Raw genomic sequence first — 21,884 nt, 5'->3', positions numbered from 1 at the left:
ACTTGGTTTTACACACAGGGTGAGGGAGGGAGAAGGAGCCAGAGGGATACATCCTTGTACAAGAGAAACACGGGTGGGCTGCCTCCTGTACGCCCCCACGTGGCCCTCGACCCAGGCATGGGCCCTGACTGCGAATCAAACGGGCCACCCATCAGTTCCCAGGCAGGCTCTCAATCCACTGAGCAACAACCAGCAAGAGCTGAGTGTGATACTTAGACTGTAAATCTCAGCAGCGGACCTCTAACTCCCAAAGTTAGAGAAATACAAGTGGATTCACGCTGCACCAGAGTAACCCACCACCAAGCCCCGCCAGCCCTGCTTCCCGCACCCGCCTGGGCCCACGGTGCTGGAACAGACACCCTGGTCGCCTCTGGTCCCACGGGGTCTGGAGGACTTCGCTGGGACAGATGCCCCGTTAGACCCAGGGACATCCTGGGGTCAGAGTCCTTCCCATCCACAGAGTCCATTCCTTGGTTCCCAGATGGAGGAGGCGAGGAGGAGGGTCCCTCTAACGGGTCTCACAGGGACAGCAGATCCAGGAGATCAATGTCTGGCCAGAGATCCCCGTCGTTTGAGTCCTCAAGACTGACTGGGACCTCGGCTGGAGCTGGAACTGGAGCTGGAGATGCAGCTGGAGCGGCTGCGCCGGGGACCGGATTCTGGGCGTCCTGGGCAGGAGCCCCCCAGGCCTGCAGGGGGCTGGAGGCACTGGATTCCGCTGCTGCAATGCCTCCCAAGGGGTTGTGGAAACCTGAGCCCCCAGGAAGCATAGAGCTGCCGGAGGACTCGGGATCCTCGGGAAACAATAGGTCCCAAAGGGACTCCAAGTCCTCAGTGAACCCAGGACCCGAGGGCAATACCGGGTCCTCGGCGAACCCAGGACCCAAGGACAATACCGGGTCCTCGACGAAACCAGGACCCGAGGGCTGTACTGGGTCCTCAGTGAACCAAGGAGGCGAGGGCAGTACCAGCTCGTCTAGCAACCCAGGTCCCACTGCAGCAGGTGCGGCCCTGTGGACTCCTGGGCCCAGGGACGAGGCACGGGCTTTCGAGCCAGGCTGCCTGGTTCTGGTTCCTCCCTGCAGCCTAGTCTGTTTGGCCCGGCGGTTCTTGAACCACACCTGGGGTGAGAGGGGACGGGAGCAAGTGTAAGAGGACAGGAGCTTGCAGCACCCACTTTTGCCCAGGGGTGAGGCGGCCCAGGTGAGGAGGGCCACGTGGCCTCACACATCTCCCTCCCCCCACAACCCAGCTTTTGGCTCCTGGGTTCAGTGGCCACAGGCGGGGACACCCAGGGGCCAGGACGCGGTCTGCCCCAGAGCACCCCGGGTTCAGAGAGGCCCTGAGGCCCAGGCATGGGGAGACTCCGGGGCATCGCTTTGGGGATAATTGCGTTGGCCGGTTTGCACCACACAGGGTGAGGTGGGCTCGGGGCTGGGCCCTGGGTCCACACGGGTGATCCCTTGCTATCGGGGTGACCCCGGGCAGCACTGGGCTCTCTGGCCCCTCGTCCGCCCCACCTGCAGCCCAGAGGGAGGGCAGGCGGCCTGTGGTCTCCAAGCCGTGGGATTGGGTTGGGAGGTACCTGCACTTGCTGTTCCTGGAGGTTCAGCCTGGCCGCCAGGGTCTCGCGCTCTTCGTAGGACGGGTAATGGTTGTTCTGGAAGAACCTCTCCAGCTCATCCCGCTGTACCACGCTGTACACCGAGCGCTGCCGTCGCTGCCGCTTTGGGGGCCTTAGGGGCAGCGAGAAGCCTGGAGGAAGAGGAAAATGGTGTCAAAAGAGCCTCACAGACAGTCCCCAGGTAACCCCACCTGGGCCAGGCCCTTGACAGCAGGTGAGGATGGGAGTGGGGGCCGAGGCCAAGGTCGGGGCCGCGCTGTGGGTGCAGCCTGGCATCCAGACCAGCCGCCCAGACCCTCCACCTTCCTGACCCGGCCCCTCACCCGTCTACGCCTCAGTCTCCACATCTTCAAAATGGGCACAAGAACAGCGCCCACAGCCCGCACAAGCATGCGGGGACCCAGGCTCACGCAGCCTGGCGCCAGGTGGTTCCCGCCTCACCTGCTTCACCACCCTCCACTCGCTGCAGGGAGCCACCCGCACTTGCAGGAGGCTGCGGGTGCCAGGCCCTATTCTCATCACGCTGCTCCCAAATATCCTTCCAGCCCCAAACTCACTAGGCCCTCCCAGACAAGGGGTCCTCTTCTGCACGCCCAAGAGCCCGCTGGCACAGCCTCGGCCCTCCGCCTCTTCTCCCTTCCTGCCTCGGTGGGTCCAGACTCACCCTCCCAAGACCTGGGTTCTTGCATCCTGGATGCTGCTGAGTCTGCCGTGTTTGATGCTCTGTCTTCCAGGTCTGGGCTTTAAATACCCCCGAGTGGGACCTCAGGGTCCTCGGAAACCACCTTCACCCTTGGCCACGCCCCCTCAGGAGACGCATTCCTGGACTAATCCTTTTATTGAGGACCTACTGTGTGTGGGGCCTATCTTGGGGAATGGAACCTGAGAGGCCAGATAGCCTGGGGCTGTAGCTCGGGAAGGGGGTGGAGTAAGGTAGGGTGGGGTCACGTGGGGTGAGGAGTCGCGGGGACTTAACCATTCCTTGGTGGGGGGTAGGCATTGCTGGAAACGTCCCTCCCCGGGTCCAGCCAGTGCCGCGGGCCCACCCTCTCCCTGGCCAGTCCTGGGCGTCCCACCTGCCCCACCACCCAGCAGCCTCCTCCCAGGTGCCCAGAGCCCACGGGCATTTCTCCACGCTGTTGTCCGGTGGTCCCCAGGCCCGGGAGACGGGCAGGGTTCAGACACACTGGCCCTGACCGTGGCGTGAATTCGTAGGGGCTGGTTTTCCTCCCCGGTGGTGGTGCGAGGGGGCCAGGTGGACAGTGAGCCGATGTCGGCCGTGAACGAATGAACCGGGTCTGCTCTGTGTGTCCCTGGTCACTGCATCCAGCCCTTGCGAGCGGTGCAGACCCGCGTGGAAACGTCAGGCCGGGCTCCTCTCCTGTCCAGGGTCTGCTGGGGACTCGGGTCAGGAGACAGTTCAACTCACAGCGCTCACCCCCTGGGGACTTTTATTATCCTCGGTGCGAGTGGCGGCTCACTAGGGCTCAAGTACCGAGAGAGACGCGGCGGAGCGATCTGGTGGCTGGGGTCACCTCCCGCGCCCAACCGCGGCTTCCCGGCTCAGGGCGGCTTTCCTAGGTCCTCCCACGGTTCTCCCGCTTCTCGGGAGCGCGCTGGTCGCCAGACCCGAGGCGGGCCCTGATGGCAACGCGGGAAAACCGAGCAATTTCCGTGGTCTGCAACGTGTGACGAGAGGCCCCCTCTCGCTGCTGTCGAAAGGAGATTAAGTGTAACGTTGTGCTGATTCGATGGGCAAAGATGAGGAGAGGGGTCCACCCTGGGCTTGGCGGCTGAGGGGGTGGGGAGGCGCCAGTAAACCTCCCTCTGTCATATTTGGAGGGTGGGTTGTTTCTGCGAGGGACTCGGTGGTATCTGTCCGCGTCCCTCCGCCAACGACTATCAGGAAGACAGCGGAGATGAATCTGTTCTGGCCAGACCCCTAGGCGACCTCATCTTGTGGCAGGACCCTGGTGGGGCCTAGGGGTCCTTTGTCAGGCTAAAGCCTGGCTCACAAGGCTCACCGTCGGCGAGCTACAAATTTCTCGGGAGATCAAATTCAAACTGAATAAACCATACAGACATGTTCATTGAGATTTCGCTCCTAATTTTGGCCCGCTACCTCACGCTCTATGCTGGCAAATGCCGCAAGCCATGGCCAGTGCTCGTCAAACAGGTTGACACGCCTATGACCCTGTAACCAGGCTGGGGCGGGGGGAGGGGCGGGAAAGCCCTCGGGGATTCGGGAGTGCAGCCCTGTAATCGGCCAGGAAAGGTGTGGGTGGATGGACAAGTTGACAGTTCACAATCGCCAGAAAAGCAAAGACAAACCCAAACCACTATCAACTGGGGAAGGGAGAAACCAAGCCTCGTGTATTCGTGCAACGGAATATTATTCAGCCACGAAAAGGAACGAAATGCTGACCGATGCCGCAACGCGGGGGAGCCTTCCAACAGGCCACAAAAGGGCGTATAGTGTCGGCCTCATTTAGCAAAAAATCCCGGGACAACTCCCTAGTGGCGGGAGCGGCTGGGGGGGGAGGGGTAGTCGGGAGTAACTGGAGACAGGTGTGGTTGGGTTGGGTTTCTACCTGGGGTGATGGAAATGTCCTCCGGTTGCTGGTGGTGGTGGTGGATGGGAGACTCTGCGGGTGAACTGAAAAACTCTGAATTGCCTGCTTTAAACGGGTGGCTTTTGCGGCAGGGGCATGTAGCAATACCGAGGAAAAGCAGACGTCACGCTCGTTTTCTTGTCCACTGGGCTGATCCGGGCGAAAGCAATGGGTTGCCTGCAGACCCGGTGGGGTGCGGGAGGAGGGAGTGGCCTTCGCTTCCCATCCATGGAGTGTAGGCTGGTGGAGGAATTTTTTCAGGGATGTGGGAGCCTGCGTCGGTAAGGTGGGTTGAGGGATCAGCCCTGGATAGTATCTTTGCCCCAACAGATTTATCGTCAAAAGAAAAAATTGCTCTGGGAGAATTCCTGTCCACTGGGAACAGGCACAAATATACATTTTTCGACATATCAGTGAACTGCGTTCATTGAATTAATTCATGTCCGGGAGCAAGAGAAAAATTAAATCATGCTTGGCAACGCCAGACTAATGAACGGTTAAAAGGCGTGAGAAGAGGGACTTTTAGCAACAACTGAAGATTTTCCGCGTGCTGTTCGGGCTGTGCGCCTGGCGGAGGAGGTCTGACTTCCTGTTTCCAGCGGGTTCTGGGTCCTTGGGAGACTTTTGCTCCCTAACTCCGTTGTTTAGAATGAGAAAAGCTCCAGGTGACCGCTAATGATGAGTTGTTGCCAGCGAGTAATGTCTCATTTCTGAGAAGGGACACATTTAATTAGCACATGCAAAAACAAAAAGAAAAGCAAAAACGCATGTATGCAGACACACCTAAGGTATTTGTGCGCACTCCTGGATTCTGCCCCACCCCCATGGTTGACCCACCTCTTGCCCCCAAGATGCAAACCTCCAGGAAAAGAGCTAAGGGCAACGGAGATAAGCAATCTATCAGATGCAGAGTTTGAAACGCTGTTTATAAAGATTCTCCAGGAACTCAGTGAGGACCCCAGCAGCATAAAAAAGACCTAGTCAGAACCCAAGGATACACTAATTGAACTAAAGGACCATTTACAGGGAAACAACAGTAGAGTGGATGAAGCCAAGTATCAAATCAATGATTTGGAACATAAGGAAGAAAAAAAATCAACCAATCAGAACAACAAGAAGAAAAAAAGAATCCAAAAAAAAAAAAAAAAAAATGAGGACAGTGTAAGCAGCCCCTGGGACACCTTTAAGAGGTCCAACATTTGCCTCATAGGAGTGCCAGAAAAGGAAGAGAAAGGGCAAGAAATTAGAAATCTCTCTGAAAAAAACAGTGAAAGAAAGCTTCCCTAAGTTGGTGAAGGGAATAGACATACAAGTCCAGGAAGCACAGAGAGTGCCAATTATGATGGATGCAAAGAGGCCCACTCCAAGACACATCATAGTTACAAAACCAAAGGTTAAAGAGAAAGAGGAACTCTTAAAAGCAGCAAGAGAAAAGAAGTTAGTTACTGGAAGGTTGCCAGCTGTGAGGGGGAAGGGGCAGAATGGGGGAAGAGGTGAGGAGATTAAGAACAGATAGGTAGTTACAGAAGAGCCAGTGGGAGTGTAAAGTGCAGTAGGAAATGGAGAATCCAAAGAACTTCGATGCACGACCCAGGGACGTGAACAATGGTGGGGGGATTGCCTGAGGGAGTGGGAGGCACTGGGTAGAGGGAGGCAAGGAGGACAAGTCAGGACAACTTTAATGACATTATCAATAAAATATACTTTTAAAAAAGATCTCATAAACCTCCATTGGTATTCCAATGTTCCTTATGACGAACCATGTTCCTTGATGGGACATTCAGCATTTGAAATCAACCCTTTACGTCTTTGTCAAGTCCTCCCTAAACCTCCCCTCGCTTAACCCACCTCGTACTTGTCCAGACGACGTTCTAAAAGTCTCGTAAGAAAACCTACGCCACCCTATATTTTACTGGCAAGGTGTCCCGAATTCAGTTACACTGGGAAATTCATGTGGACTCGGCCTTTTACATAGTTGTTCTCTTTCTGTTTCCCTTCTTCCCTTTCTCCCTCCTGGTCACGTCCAACTCCACACTTCTGTGCTCTCCCTCTCCTCCTCTCCCTCCTTCTGCTCCTCCTCCTGCCATTTCTCCTTCCCGTCTCCTTTCCTTCGCCCTTTCCCTTCCCTACCCTCTCTTTGGCATTTTCTTCTTCCAGGACACAAGAAGCACTCTACAGAACATCTGCCGATGCCTGGGCAAGACATTAGAACCAGAAGAAGTTAACTTAGTCCTCAAGAATAGCCCCTTCCTGGTCATGAAGGAAAAACAAGATATCCAGTTACTTTCTCCCGCCCAATTGGCTTTTAGATGGGAAGAAGGGATCACTTACTCGAAAAGGCCAATGAAAACGGCCCTCCTTCAGAAGGCAGCGGAGTACGCACAGGGCATTCTTGTGCTCAGAGTAGGGCACTAACAGTCGGGACCAGGGAGTGTTTGAACTTGTCAACTTTAACTGCTCATCCCCCCAGAGAATTCACGTGATTGTTTTAAAGATTGTATTATTCATTTATTTTTAGACAGAGAGGAAGGGGAGGGAGAGAAACATCAATGTGTGGTTGCCTCTCTCGTGAGCTCCCTGGAGACCCGGCCTGCAACCCATTTGCCCTGACTGGGGATCGAACCAGAAATTCTTTCCTTCTCAGGCCGGTGCTCAATCCACTGAGCTACGCCAGCCAGGGCTCTTCATATACTCTTATCAGGGGGTCTCTTTTCCAAGGACTGGTGTGACCTGCAGACACTTGGAGGGGGTTGATTAGACCTGGAGTGGTCACCTGACTTTGCAGGCCATTCAGATTCTGTCTCCTGTGATTCTGGCGTGGGGGTGTCCGCTGTACACAGTGTCCGGGTGAACTTGCCACACCTGCCGACTTGCCAGCTGGGATTGACCAGGGAGGCGAGGACAGGAGTGGGGATGGTCGTGTTGGTGCTGCCGCGTTGCTGAGTTAGCACAAAGTCCCAGCCTGCACAGGGACGTGTGTAAACAATGACTCAGCTGGACAAAGGAGAGAGGAGAGACCTTGCACGCAGCTGAGAGCCGGTGTTGCTGTCAGACACTGTGGTGAGCGATTACTCACATCCATACCTCTGGGCTAAAGGTGAATGAAGAGTGTCCCCTGCACCGGATAGGAGGAGCCTGAAATTCCCAGAGCCCTGAAATTCAAGACCGTCCAGGATGACCCATGGAAGGAAGAATGTAAATGATTCAAGAGACCACAAATGGTGGGGGCTGCCCCTCAGGGCAGATGGGATGCGGGCCACCACCCCAGTGGGCCAGAAGGTCAGAGCAGCGGGACAAAAAGGCGAATTCCCGATCCTTAAAATCTAGAGGGAGCCCCAGCTGGTGTGGCTCGGTGGATTGAGTGCGGCCTGCAAACTGAAAGGTCGTCGGTTCGATTCCCAGTCAGGGCACACGCCTGGGTTGCAGGCCAGGTCAGGCCCCAGCTGGGGGCGTGTGAGAGGCAACTGCGGTATATCCAGTCCATCGACGTTTCTTTCCCTCTCCTCCCCCCTCCCTTCCCCTCCCTCCAAAAATACACAAACAACACCTTTAAGAGAAATCTAGAGGGTTACGGGACTTACCATGATCACTCCATAAGATATATAAATGTCTCACACCTGAAACAAATATAATATTACATGCTAACTACACTTTAATTTAAAAAATTTTTAATTTAATGGGCTATGACCTGCTAGATTGGATTGGCTTGGGACCCACGATGCCTTTCTTCTTTCTGATTTCTCCCTTTTGCAGTGGGACTGTCTACCCTGTGCCTTTCATACCATCGCATTTTGGAAGCAGACAACTTGTTGGATTTCTCAGGTTCGCCTGCCCAGAATCGTTCTCTCGGCTGATGTTTCCTCCGGGGCAGCCATACTGAATTTTCCGAGATTCTGGTACCTCAAGAGCTGCTTGTGGCTTACGACAAGTCGGGCGTGTTATGGAGGACACGTGAGCATAGGAAATCGATTCTAATAAGAATTGTTCCAGTAATGATGTTGATGAGCCCGAGAGTGGCAGCACATGCGTATAGGACAGCAATTATTTATCAGAGATTCTGCTCAATTATTTCTATGCACATAAGTGTATAATTTATATTCCTAATTTATATATAAGTATCTATCATTCTGTTGTATGTTAATTTAACTAACGTGTTAAATTAGTTACCATATTAATATAATGCCCAAGTATTCACTTATAGGACCTGCAAAATAATAATATGATCATAAATTAAGAGTACGGCTTCTGGTGTCAAATCTTTGGCTTCAAATCCACATCTCTATCGCTTTCTACCTGTGCAGCCTCTCACGGCCTCCGTCTCCTCACCTGTGTGTGCAACGGGGTAATAATAGAACATCCCCGATTCTGCCGTCACCCTGCCAACAAACATTGGAGTACACGCCGTGCGTCCGTGCCTCGGAACAGTAAGCCTTTGGCGATTCAGAAAGCAAAGTGTATGACTTCCTAAAACACACAGTGGAGATACGCGCCACCCACTGAGAAAACCGCAATGGAGCGAAGACTTGGAAGAAGCCAACGGGCACCACAGGGCTATTCCCGGACGAGCCGCACCCCAGGAAGAAGGATGGGAACTGCAAACCGTCTGAGAAGGGAGCGGTGCCTAGCAGGTTGGGGGCCAAATCAGAAGACTCAGCGTGAGGGAGTGGCGTGAGCAAGTGGACTGTCATAAGAGGCGGAGTCAGAGAAATGAGAGGGACCGAGTCACCTTAAGCCACCTGGAAGCCGTGGCACTTTCTCCGACTGACCCCAGAAGTCCTCGGAGAACCTGAGCAGGAAGTGACTTGTTGCTCTGGAGGAATCAGATGGCCACCATGCTGAGAATGACTTAGAAAGGAGAAAGATCCTAAACGGAGAGACTCATTACAAGTCTAACACCCTCCTAGTCCAGGTGAGAAATGGTGCTGGCGTGGGCCATGGTGGTGGTGGAAAGAGAGGTGGTGAGAAATGGCCAGATTCTAGATGCGTCTGAATGAGAGCTGCATTACTGTCGGTGAGTGGTGCGTGTGCAGGGTAGGCTGGGAGAGAGGAGAATGGAGGAGATCGTTTCCAGATGGAGGGAAGTGGGAATGCACCGCACAGGTGTGGCTGCAGGCAGGAAGAGGCCCACCAGTGGCCCACTGCTCATTCTGCGACATTAGCTACCGAGCAGATGCGTTGGGGACTTGAGACCTGCCCCTATTCTGATCTGAGTCTTGTTTTACATTTTTCAGGCACTGCTGGGGACTGGAAAAGTCACTTCACGGTGACCCAAGCTGAAGTCTTTGAGAAAAGATTCCAGGAGAAGACGGCAGGTCTTCCTCGAGAGCTGTTCCCATGGGAATAATGTTGAAGGACTTCTACGTCTCATAAAAATAAATATTTGTTCTCCTGCTGTGAAAGGCTGGCCAAATCTGCGGGAAACCAATTATTTCATCCCGGACGCTTCAATGATGAAATCTCTGGACTTTGACAACTTGATTGTTAAAAATTAACAGGCCACCTCTAGTTCGCTGTGTGACATCCAAGCTCTTAAAAAACATGTAATACATTTAGAAGGATACAAAATAATATAAATATTACCAAAGCTATTCCCAAAATTATTTTATAAAAATGAGAAATAAAATTACAAAAGCAGCTAAGGCTCCTTTTCTCTCCATCGCCTGTATCTCCCCAGTTGTTCATTCCTGTGACCTTGCGGTCTGTAAGTTCCAGCCTCACATGATTGGACCGGAACCGATATATAGTATCAGTGGAAGCCTTGGAAACTTACATAAATGGCGTACCGTATGGTGCTGTCACCAACCGGCATTTTTACCCCGTATTTTATACGTGCTTTGCACCATGTTGACTACGTAACTAGTTCAGTATTTACTATGGAGACGCGTTTCAGTGACCCATGCTCCCGTGGGTGAATCTGGGCTCCTTCCCCACCAGCTTTTCCCTGTTTAAAACACGGCTTTGGCCAAAACGTGGGCTGTCCCGGAAAATGTTCGAGAGACGGGTGGATAAAGGCCATGCAATGTACACACAAATGGAGGATTAAGGAGCCTCAAAGGAGGAAATTGTGCCATTTGCGGCAACATGGATGAAACTGGTGGACGGTAGGCTAAGTGCCAGGAGCCAGAGAGAAGGACACGTAGTGCACAGCTTCCCCTGGGTGAGGAATCTAAAATAGGCCAGCTGCTGGACAGAGGGGACAGTGGGGGCTGCCCAGGGCTGCGGGTACCAAGTTCCGGTTACACCAGGTGCGTAAGGTCCAGAGACCGGCTATAGAGTTGTACCCACAGGTAACGATACCGTATTGTCCATCTACGATTCGTTAAGGTGGCGGATCTCACGTTAAGTGCTTGTGCTCACAAACAGTATGTTACGGAGCGACTGGAGCAAAATTTACTTCATTCGTTAGATGGTTGATGGGCGATTGGGAAGTTTCCAATTTGGACTATAATCCCTCACGCGCCTCGGAATGTGTGTCTCCGTGTGTCCCTCGGCGGACACCCCCATTGGGCAGACGCCCAGGGCTGGGACTGTGGATTCCAAAGGCGTGCGTGCAACAGGTGGTTCCAATTCAAATTCCCGGGTGACAGGGTTCCCAATCCTTGCCAAATTAGCATCCTCTGGCTCTTTTCGTTTTAGCTTCACATTAGACTCACAGAAACAAATAGAATCTTATCTGCGTGTCTTTTCTCCCACTTGAATGTGGAGCGTCTCTCCCATCCCACCCAAGGTCCCCGGCTCCGGAGCAGTGGTGTGGCGATGCCCCCTAGTGGTCCAGAAGCATTACCACAGGTATGGGGACACCCGGTATCTCCCGGCCCTGTGGGTTCCCCTGAATGAACCACATCTTCATCTGACCCAGCTGTATCTCTCGCAATGTGTTCACGGCAACAACAATTTTGAAATTCCACTACTTCAGGGTTATTTTCTATTAGGCATTTTATTTAGCAGAATTTCCAGTACAGAGTCAAACAACGGTTTAAATTTCTTTTTACAAGCAAAATTATGGGCACATAGTGTACTCATTTACTACAAAAACAACGATGGCCATTTTTAAACATTTTATTTATTTATTTTTAGAGAGAGGGGACGTGAGGGAGAAAGAGAGGGAAAGAAACCAATGCGTGGTTGCTTCTCCAAAATCCCCTACTGGGGACCAGGCCCACAACCCAGGCATGTGCCCTGATTAGGAATCGAAGGAGCAACACTTTGGTTTGCAGGCCGGGAGTCAACCCACTGAGCCACACCAGCTGGGACCCATTTTTTAAAATCTTTCTTTTTTGGCATTTAATTTGTGTGTGTGCCTCTCTCTCCCTTTTTTTAAATTTTTTTGTGGGGTGTGTGTGTGTGTGTGTGTGTGTGTGTGTGTGAATTCTGCACAAGGATAACCAGATACAGCAATTTTGAATTTTCTATTCACAAACTCCACTCTTGGTGTGGTCTTCATGCTGACAGCTCTGTGTCTACTGAGTCCATCTGCTCCTCAGCAGAGCAGTGACTGAGGTTTGCATGTAGGAATGAATCCCTTCATTCTCACTCCCAGAGACCCTGCTGAACCGGCCTGGGGCATAAAAATGTTAAAACGGCAGGAGACAAAGTTGAGGCCCACGGCATCAGAGACGAAGCAAATGGCTAAACGTGAAGGTCCCCCTGTGGGGTGCGCGTCCTCTAGGGAAGGGCCTGGCAGACTGGAGTTGGAGGTGCCAGGTAATACGTCTGCTTGGAAGGGGCACCTGTGAGCAGACTCCAGATGAGGTGTCCAATGCACACCTTCCCCCTCACCAGGATGAGAGCCAGCACCCCTGGATTTCAAACAGTGATTCTGTCTACTTCAAATAGCTCTCTATCCTCGGCGCCACTCAAAGACTCCACTTGTCACTGCTGGAAATCGGCTTGCCTCTTCAATTTTCTCCAGTTGCCATCTTTGCATCCGAGAAACACAAGCTAGAAGCTGATCATCTGCCTGCCTGGCCCTGCAGTCCCTCGGATCTGGCTGCCTTCTTACAGTCTGGTCCAGATTCATTCCACCTGGAGAGTGGGACACCCCCTATCTCCGGGTCCCAGTCCATACCACGCTGTTCCCTAGCTATTTCTGCTGACTCGGACCTGCTGAATTCAGAGACCCTTCTGGCCCCTTCTGCCCCCTCATTCCTGGGCTCTTCGGATTTCCCTTTGGCTTCCTCCTCCCCTCTCTGATCGTCTGACCAGGCAAGGACCCTTCTACCCGCACCACTGCCCTCTCCACCCCACTCACCCAGAACGGCCTTAAGCTTGGACTTCACCCATGCGTTCAAGGTACAATGAACTCTCTTCCTATACGCCCTGAGTCTAAAAGCTTCACTTTCTCCACAGCAAAACGCACAGATTCACATCTTTACCACGGATGCCATGGAGACCACCAATAGGTCTGCAAGGACTGCCGTGGGTACCATCACAGACGGACCTGTGTGGTGCGCAGGGTCCCCGGTAGGCGCCAGCAAGTTCAACGGGGAGCCCATAGCCATGTGACTGAGGGAGCAATTTTTTTAAATTATTTAATTAATTTTGCTACAGCTAGGCAAAGAGAAATTCTTGCTTTGGCACTACCCTGGAAGACACAGCTATGGGGAACTTAAGACCTGAACTGAGGGAGAAGCCCAGGTATTGCTATTGGGGATGGTCGGGGCACAGCCTGGGCTTGTGAGGAGAGCTGGGGTGGAGCTTCCTAGGAGTTGGTAGAATGCCGGGACCAGAAAAAGGGTGTGGGAGGGCAAGGGGGGGTGGGGAAGAAGGTGGAACGGAACTGAGAAGATGAGCAGGGAACGTACCCTGTTTCACTTAATCCAATCACTTTCTACTGGGTCAGCCCGGACTTCTGCAAACTCTATCTCCATTCTTTAGAAAATTAATCCGGTTTCCATCCACGCCTGGTCGTTGCCTATCTGCATCCAGCTGTGGGCTCTACCCTCCCTCCCCCACCCCCACCCCCGCCTCTGCCTAGGGTGCAAATCCGAAACTCATCTCCTACCTCCTGCCCCCAAGAACTTCCCCAAGGACTCCCCCACCTGAGCTCCCTCTGCAGGGATAGATGGGAAATTCTTAGATTTCTTCCTGCGCCTCCTACGATGTCAGGGTCTAAATGGAGTTGTGGTTCTACTGGTGTGTGTGTGTGGGTGTGTGTCCTTGCGCGTGAGTCCGTGCGCGCGCTCGCCCGCAACCCTACCTGGGTCTCTCCGGTAAGCGGGAGGGGCTTTCGTTGCATCCCGCCAGTCCGCCTACCCGTCCCGCACCCCCAGCACTCCCCGCCCGCAGTGCGCCCGAAACCGGCCGCCAAAATCTGATCTAATTGTCTCTGTGCTCCGAAGAGGCTGGCCTGGCCTGAGAGGGTTGGAGCCTTTGCTGTGTGGGACCAGGACCGGGTCAGGGAACCGGCTGGGGGAGACGCAGGGGCCAGCACGGCCACAAGGAGGCGGCAGAGGAAGCGGGAGGTGAGGCAAAGGACCAGAGACAAGGGGTCAGGGGCGCTCCCCCCCTGCTGGACTGGGGGTACCCGAGGAGGAGGCAAACTCGCAGTCCCTGCAGGAAACAGTGTTTACAAGGTAACCATGCACTTTATTAATTTTCAAATCATAAATCCCCCCACAATGTCCAGATAAGCCATTAGCACTTGAACAATTGGAGTCAGGTCCCTGCCTCAAAATAATAGTATCAACTGATAACAAAGTCGGTCAACTGAGTCCTATAAATAGGGCGTATTTGAAAATACCTTCCAAAAAGTCAGGCAATAATCCAGCGCTAGAACTGAACCCACATAAATCTGTGCCTAAGCCCATGACGATTAAAATCAAAACACTTTGTAGGGAACCTTTGTAAAATTCTAATGAAGAAAGAAACGATACACTTAGATTGGGTTTTAAATTCTTTTTATGATTTTATTTACTTGCTTATACACACAGGGGAGGGAGGGAGAAGGAGCCAGAGGGATACATCCTTGTACAAGAAAACACGGGTGGGCTGCCTCCTGTACGTCCCCACGTGGCTCTCGACCCAGGCATGGGCCCTGACACTGAATCACACGGGCCACCCATCAGTTGGCAGGAAGGCTCTCAAACCGCTGAGCCACACCAGCAAGAGCTGAATGTGATACTTAGACTGTAAATCTCAGCAGCGGATCTCTAACTCCCAAAGTTAGAGAAATACAAGTGGATTCACGCTGCACCAGAGTAACCCACCACCAAGCCCCGCGAGCCCTGCTTCCCGCACCCGCCTGGGCCCACGGTGCTGGAACAGACACCCTGGTCACTTCTGGTCCCACGGGGTCTGGAGGACTTCGCTGGGACAGATGCCCCGTCAGATCCAGGACATCCTGGGGTAGGAGTCCTTCCCTTCCACAGAGTCCATTCCTGGGTTCCCGGACGGAGGAGGCGAGGAAGAGGGTCCCTTCAATTCGTTTACAGGGAAAGCAGATTCATGAGATCAAGGTCTTGCCAGAGATCCCCGTCGTTTGAGTCCTCAGCACTGACTGGGACCTCGGCTGGAGCTGGAACTGGAGCTGGAGATGCAGCTGGAGTGGATGCGGCGGGGACCGGAATCTGGGCGTCCTGGGCAGGAGCCCCCCAGGTCTGCAGGGGGCTAGAGGCACTGGTCTCTGCTGCTGCGACACCTCCCAAGGTGTTGTGGAAACCTGAGCCCCCAGGAAGCATAGAGCCCCCGGAGGACTCGGGATCCTCGGGAAACAAAAGGTCCCAAAGGGACTCCAAGTCCTCAGTGAACCCAGGACCTGAGGGCAGTGCCGGTTCCTCTGGGAACCCAGGACCCACAGCTGCAGGTGCTGGCCCGGGGACTCCTGGGCCCTGGGACGAGGTGGGGGCTTTCGAGCCTGGCTGCCTGGTTCTGGTTCCTCCCTGCAGCCTAGTCTGTTTGGCCCGGCGGTTCTTGAACCACACCTGGGGTGAGAGGGGACAGGAGCAGGTGTAAGAGGACAGGACCTTGGAGGACCCACTTGTGCCCAGGGGTGAGGCGGCCCAGGTGAGGAGGGCCATGTGGCCTCACACGTCTCCCTCCAACCCCAGACCCAGCATTTGGCTCTGGGTTTCAGTGGCCACAGGCGGGGACACCCAGGGGCCAGGACGCGGTCTGCCCCAGAGCACCCCGGGTTCAGAGAGGCCCTGAGGCCCAGGCATGGGGAGACTCCGGGGCATCGCTTTGGGATAATTGCATTGGCCGGTTTGCACCACACAGGGTGAGGTGGGCTCGGGGCTGGGCCCTGGGTCCACACGGGTGATCCCTTGCTACCGGGGTGACCCCGGGCAGCACTGGGCTCTCTGGCCCCTCGTCCGCCCCACCTGCAGCCCAGAGGGAGGGCAGGCGGCCTGTGGTCTCCAAGCCCTGGGATTGGGTCGGGAGGTACCTGCACTTGCTGTTCCTGGAGGTTCAGCCTGGCCGCCAGGGTCTCGCGCTCTTCGTAGGACGGGTAATGGTTGTTCTGGAAGAACCTCTCCAGCTCATCCCGCTGTACCACGCTGTACACCGAGCGCTGCTGTCGCCGCCGCTTTGGGGGCTTTAGGGGCAGCGAGAAGCCTGGAAGAAGAGGAAAACGGGGTCAAAGGAGCCTCACAGACAGTCCCCAGGCCACCCCACCTGGGCCAGCCCTCAACTGCAGGTGAGGATGCGAGTGGGGGCCGAGGCCAAGGTCGGGGCCGCGCTGTGGTGCAGCCTGGCATCCAGACCAGCCGCCCAGACCCTCCACCTTCCTGCCCCTGCCCTCACCCATCTACACCTCAGTCTCCACATCTTCAAAATGGGAGCAAGAACAGCGCTCGCAGCCCGCACAAGCATCGGGGACCCAGGCTCACGCAGCCTGGCGCCAGGGGGTTCCTGCCTCAATCGCTTCACCACCCTCCACTCGCTGCAGGGAGCCTCCCGCACGTGCAGGAGGCCGCAGGATCCAGGCCCTATTCTCATCACGCTGCTCCCAAATATCCTTCCAGCCCCAAACTCACTAGGCCCTCCCAGACAAGGGGTCCTCTTCTGCACGCCCAAGAGCCCGCTGGCACAGCCTCGGCCCTCCGCCTCTTCTCCCTTCCTGCCTCGGTGGACCCAGACTCACCCTCCGAAGACCTGGGTTTTGCATCCTGGATGCTGCTGAGTCTGCCGTGTTTGATGCTCTGTCTTCCAGGTCTGGGCTTTAAATACCCCCGAGTGGGACCTCAGGGTCCTCGGAAACCACCTTCACCCTTGGCCACGCCCCCTCAGGAGACGCATTCCTGGACTAATCCTTTTATTGAGGACCTACTGTGTGTGGGGCCTATCTTGGGGACTGGAACCTGAGAGGCCAGATAGCCTGGGGCTGTAGCTCCGGAACCGGGTGGAGTAAGGTAGGGTGGGGTCAGGTGGGGTGAGGAGTGGCGGGGACCTAACCATTCCCTGGTGGGGGGTAGGCATTGCTGGAAACGACCCCCCCGGGGTCCAGCCAGGGCCGCGGGCTCACCCTCTCCCTGGCCAGTCCTGGGCGTCCCACCTGCCCCACCACCCAGCAGCCTCCTCCCAGGTGCCCAGAGCCCACGGGCATTTCTCCACGCTGGTGTCCGGTCGTCCCCAGGCCCGGGTTCAGACACACTGGCCCTGACCGTGGCGTGAATTCGTAGGGGCTGGTTTTCCTCCCCGGTGGCGGTGCGAGGGGGCCAGGTGGACAGTGAGCCGATGTCGGCCGTGAACGAATGAACCGGGTCTGGTCTGTGTGTCTCTGTTCACCGCTTCCAGCCCCTGCGAGCGGTGCAGACCTGCGTGGAAACGTCAGGCCGGGCTCCTCGCCTGTCCAGGGTCTGCTGGGGACTCGGGTCAGGAGACAGTTCAACTCACAGCGCTCACCCCCTGGGGACTTTTACTATCCTCGGTGCGAGTGGCGGCTCACTAGGGCTCAAGTACAGAGAGAGACGCGGCGGAGCGATCTGGTGGTTGGGGTCACCTCCCGCGCCCAACCGCGGCTTCCCGGCTCAGGGCGGCCTTCCTAGGTCCTCCCACGGTTCTCCCGCTTCTCGGGAGCGCGCTGGTCGCCAGACCCGAGGCGGGCCCTGATGGCAACGCGGGAAAACCGAGCAATTTCCGTGGTCTGCAACGTGTGACGAGAGGCCCCCTCTCGCTGCTGTCGAAAGGAGATTAAGTGTAACGTTGTGCTGATTCGATGGGCAAAGATGAGGAGAGGGGTCCACCCTGGGCTTGGCGGCTGAGGGGGTGGGGAGGCGCCAGTAAACCTCCCTCTGTCATATTTGGAGGGTGGGTTGTTTCTGCGAGGGACCTGGTGGTATCTGTCCGCGTCCGTCCGCCAACGACTATCAGGAAGACAGCGGAGATGAATCTGCTCTGGCCAGACCCCTAGGCGACCTCATCTTGTGGCAGGACCCTGGTGGGGCCTAGGGGTCCTTTGTCAGGCTAAGCCTGGCTCACAAGGCTCACCGTCGGCGAGCTACAGATCTCCCGGGAGATCAAATTCAAACTGAATAAAACATACAGACATGTTCATTGAGATTTCGCTCCTAATTTTGGCCCGCTACCTCACGCTCTATGCTGGCAAATTCCGCAAGCCATGGCCAGTTCTCGTCAAACAGGTTGACACGCCTATGACCCTGTAACCAGGCTGGGCGGGGGGAGGGGCGGGAAAGCCCTCGGGGATTCGGGAGTGCAGCCCTGTAATCGGCCAGGAAAGGTGTGGGTGGATGGACAAGTTGACAGTTCACAATCGCCAGAAAAGCAAAGACAAACCCAAACCACTATCAACTGGGGAAGGGAGAAACCAAGCCTCGTGTATTCGTGCAACGGAATATTAGTCAGCCATGAAAAGGAACGAAATGCTGACCGATTCCGCAAGGCGGGCGAGCCTTCCAACAGGCCACAAAAGGGCGTATAGTGTCCGGCTCTGTTCGCACAAAATCCCGGGACAACTCCCTAGAGGCGGGGGTGGGAATGGTTGCCGGAGGCTGGGGGGAGGGGAAGTGGAGAGTAACTGGTGACAGGTGTGGTTGGATTGGGTTTCTACCTGGGGTGACTGAAACGTCTTATCGTTGCTGGTGGTGGTGGATGGGAGACTCTGCGGGTGAACTGAAAAACTCTGAATTGCGTGCTTTAAACGGGTGGCTTTTGCGGCAGGGGCATGTAGCAATACCGAGGAAAAGCGGACGTCACGCTCCTTTTCCTGTCCACTGGGCTGATCGGGGTGAGAGCAATGGGTTGCGTGCCGACCCGGCGGGGTGCGGGAGGAGGGAGTGGCCTTCGCTTCCCATCCATGGAGTGTAGGCTGGTGGAGGAATTTCTTCAGGGATGTGGGAGCCTGAGTCAGTTAAGGGGGGATGAAGGATCAGCTGTGGATAGTATCTTTGTCCCAACAGATTTATCATCAAAAGAAAAAATTGCTCTGGGAGAATTCCTGTCCACTGGGAACAGGCACAAATATACATTTTTCGACATATCAGTGAACTGCGTTCATTGAGTTAATTCATGTCTGGGAGCAAGAGAACAATTAAATAATGCTTGGCAACGCCAGACTAATGAACGGTTAAAAGGCGTGAGAAGAGGGACTTTTAGCAACAACTGAAGATTTTCCGCGTGCTGTTTGGGCTGTGCGCCTGGCGGAGGAGGTCTGACTTCCTGTTTCCAGCGGGTTCTGGGTCCTTGGGAGACTTTTGCTCCCTAACTCCGTTGTTTAGAATGAGAAAAGCTCCAGGTGACCGCTAATGATGAGTTGTTGCCAGCGAGTAATGTCTCATTTCTGAGAAGGGTCACATTTAATTAGCACATGCAAAAACAAAAAGAAAAGCAAAAACGCATGTATGCAGACACACCTAAGGTATTTGTGCGCACTCCTGGATTCTGCCCCACCCCCATGGTTGACCCACCTCTTGCCCCCAAGATGCAAACCTCCAGGAAAAGAGCTAAGGGCAACGGAGATAAGCAATCTATAAGATGCAGAGTTTGAAATGCTGTTTATAAAGATTCTCCAGGAACTCAGTGAGGACCCCAGCAGCATAAAAAAGACCTAGTCAGAACCAAAGGATACACTAATTGAACTAAAGGACCATATACAGGGAAACAACAGTAGAGTGGATGAAGCCAAGTATCAAATCAATGATTTGGAACATAAGGAAGCAAAAATCAACCAATCAGAACAACAAGAAGAAAAAAAGAATCCAAAAAACCTGAAGACACTGTAAGCATCCCCTGGAACACCTTTAAGAGGTCCAACATTTGCCTCATAGGGGTGCCAGAAAGACAAGAGAAAGAGCAAGAAAATAGAAATCTCTCTGAAAAAACAGTGAAAGAAAGCTTCCCTAAGTTGGTGAAGGGAATAGACATACAAGTCCAGGAAGCACAGAGAGTGCCAATTATGATGGATGCAAAGAGGCCCACTCCAAGACACATCATAGTTACAAAACCAAAGGTTAAAGAGAAAGAGGAACTCTTAAAAGCAGCAAGAGAAAAGAAGTTAGTTACTGGAAGGTTGCCAGCTGTGAGGTGAGAGGGGCAGAATGGGGGAAGAGGTGAGGAGATTAAGAACAGATAGGCAGTTACAGAAGAGCCAGTGGGAGTGTAAAGTGCAGTAGGAAATGGAGAAGCCAAAGAACTTCGATGCACGACCCAGGGACGTGAACAATGGTGGGGGGATTGCCTGAGGGAGTGGGAGGCACTGGGTAGAGGGAGGCAAGGAGGACAAGTCAGGACAACTTTAATGACATTATCAATAAAATATACTTTTAAAAAAGATCTCATAAACCTCCATTGGTATTCAAATGTTCCTTATGACGAACCATGTTCCTTGATGGGACATTCAGCATTTGAAATCAACCCTTTACGTCTTTGTCAAGTCCTCCCTAAACCTCCCCTCGCTTAACCCACCTCGTACTTGTCCAGACGACGTTCTAAAAGTCTCGTAAGAAAACCTACGCCGCCCTATATTTTACTGGCAAGGTGTCCCGAATTCAGTTACACTGGGAAATTCATGTGGACTCGGCCTTTTACATAGTTGTTCTCTTTCTGTTTCCCTTCTTCCCTTTCTCCCTCCTGGTCACGTCCAACTCCACACTTCTGTGCTCTCCCTCTCCTCCTCTCCCTCCTTCTGCTCCTCCTCCTGCCATTTCTCCTTCCCGTCTCCTTTCCTTCGCCCTTTCCCTTCCCTACCCTCTCTTTGGCATTTTCTTCTTCCAGGACACAAGAAGCACTCTACAGAACATCTGCCGATGCCTGGGCAAGACATTAGAACCAGAAGAAGTTAACTTAGTCCTCAAGAATAGCCCCTTCCTGGTCATGAAGGGAAAACAAGATATCCAGTTACTTTCTCCCGCCCAATTGGCTTTTAGATGGGAAGAAGGGATCACTTACTCGAAAGGGCCAATGAAAACGGCCCTCCTTCAGAAGGCAGCGGAGTACGCACAGGGCATTCTTGTGCTCAGAGTAGGGCACTAACAGTCGGGACCAGGGAGTGTTTGAACTTGTCAACTTTAACTGCTCATCCCCCCAGAGAATTCACGTGATTGTTTTAAAGATTGTATTATTCATTTATTTTTAGACAGAGAGGAAGGGGAGGGAGAGAAACATCAATGTGTGGTTGCCTCTCTCGTGAGCTCCCTGGAGACCCGGCCTGCAACCCATTTGCCCTGACTGGGGATCGAACCAGAAATTCTTTCCTTCTCAGGCCGGTGCTCAATCCACTGAGCTACGCCAGCCAGGGCTCTTCATATACTCTTATCAGGGGGTCTCTTTTCCAAGGACTGGTGTGACCTGCAGACACTTGGAGGGGGTTGATTAGACCTGGAGTGGTCACCTGACTTTGCAGGCCATTCAGATTCTGTCTCCTGTGATTCTGGCGTGGGGGTGTCCGCTGTACACAGTGTCCGGGTGAACTTGCCACACCTGCCGACTTGCCAGCTGGGATTGACCAGGGAGGCGAGGACAGGAGTGGGGATGGTCGTGTTGGTGCTGCCGCGTTGCTGAGTTAGCACAAAGTCCCAGCCTGCACAGGGACGTGTGTAAACAATGACTCAGCTGGACAAAGGAGAGAGGAGAGACCTTGCACGCAGCTGAGAGCCGGTGTTGCTGTCAGACACTGTGGTGAGCGATTACTCACATCCATGCCTCTGGGCTAAAGGTGAATGAAGAGTGTCCCCTGCACCGGATAGGAGGAGCCTGAAATTCCCAGAGCCCTGAAATTCAAGACCGTCCAGGATGACCCATGGAAGGAAGAATGTAAATGATTCAAGAGACCACAAATGGTGGGGGCTGCCCCTCAGGGCAGATGGGATGCGGGCCACCACCCCAGTGGGCCAGAAGGTCAGAGCAGCGGGACAAAAAGGCGAATTCCCGATCCTTAAAATCTAGAGGGAGCCCCAGCTGGTGTGGCTCGGTGGATTGAGTGCGGCCTGCAAACTGAAAGGTGGTCGGTTCGATTCCCAGTCAGGGCACACGCCTGGGTTGCAGGCCAGGTCAGGCCCCAGCTGGGGGCGTGTGAGAGGCAACTGCGGTATATCCAGTCCATCGACGTTTCTTTCCCTCTCCTCCCCCCTCCCTTCCCCTCCCTCCAAAAATACACAAACAACACCTTTAAGAGAAATCTAGAGGGTTACGGGACTTGCCATGATCACTCCATAAGATATATAAATGTCTCACACCTGAAACAAATATAA

At 54.1% G+C, this 21,884-nt stretch overlaps 2 protein-coding genes across 2 annotated transcripts; both read right to left on the bottom strand.

Moving 5' to 3' along the window:
* Positions 1-518: 518 nt before the first annotated feature.
* LOC139440652 (tetrapeptide repeat homeobox protein 2-like) lies at positions 519-2,143 on the bottom strand. Its single transcript, XM_071220509.1, has 3 exons — positions 2,035-2,143; positions 1,586-1,755; positions 519-1,121 (listed from the first exon to the last, which is right to left on the bottom strand). Exons 1-3 carry the CDS (start codon positions 2,141-2,143, stop codon positions 519-521), a joined length of 882 nt encoding a protein of 293 aa, XP_071076610.1.
* A 12,520-nt stretch (positions 2,144-14,663) lies between these two features.
* On the bottom strand, positions 14,664-15,802 carry LOC128780176 (tetrapeptide repeat homeobox protein 2-like; the record flags this gene model as incomplete). The annotated part of the gene is made up of 2 exons (XM_053917985.1): positions 14,664-15,158; positions 15,623-15,802. Coding segments are annotated over 2 exons (675 nt in total), but the record flags the coding sequence as incomplete, so codon positions are not given.
* Positions 15,803-21,884: the final 6,082 nt, after the last annotated feature.

This window comes from Desmodus rotundus, unplaced genomic scaffold, assembly GCF_022682495.2.
Source record: "Desmodus rotundus isolate HL8 unplaced genomic scaffold, HLdesRot8A.1 manual_scaffold_91, whole genome shotgun sequence".
Classification (NCBI taxonomy): domain Eukaryota; kingdom Metazoa; phylum Chordata; class Mammalia; order Chiroptera; family Phyllostomidae; genus Desmodus; species Desmodus rotundus.
Note: the sequence above shows the minus strand (reverse complement) of the source record. Positions and strands in the feature narration are given on the sequence as shown.

Coding starts and splice junctions, on each gene's coding strand:
- LOC139440652 (XM_071220509.1), bottom strand. CDS start 2,143: ATGAGAATAGGGCCTGGCACCCGCAGCCTCCTGCAAGTGCGGGTGGCT. Junction 1,756..2,034: donor ACCACCTGGCGCCAGGCTGC/GTGAGCCTGGGT, acceptor CTCTTCCTCCAG/GCTTCTCGCTGCCCCTAAGG. Junction 1,122..1,585: donor TCCAGGAACAGCAAGTGCAG/GTACCTCCCAAC, acceptor CTCTCACCCCAG/GTGTGGTTCAAGAACCGCCG.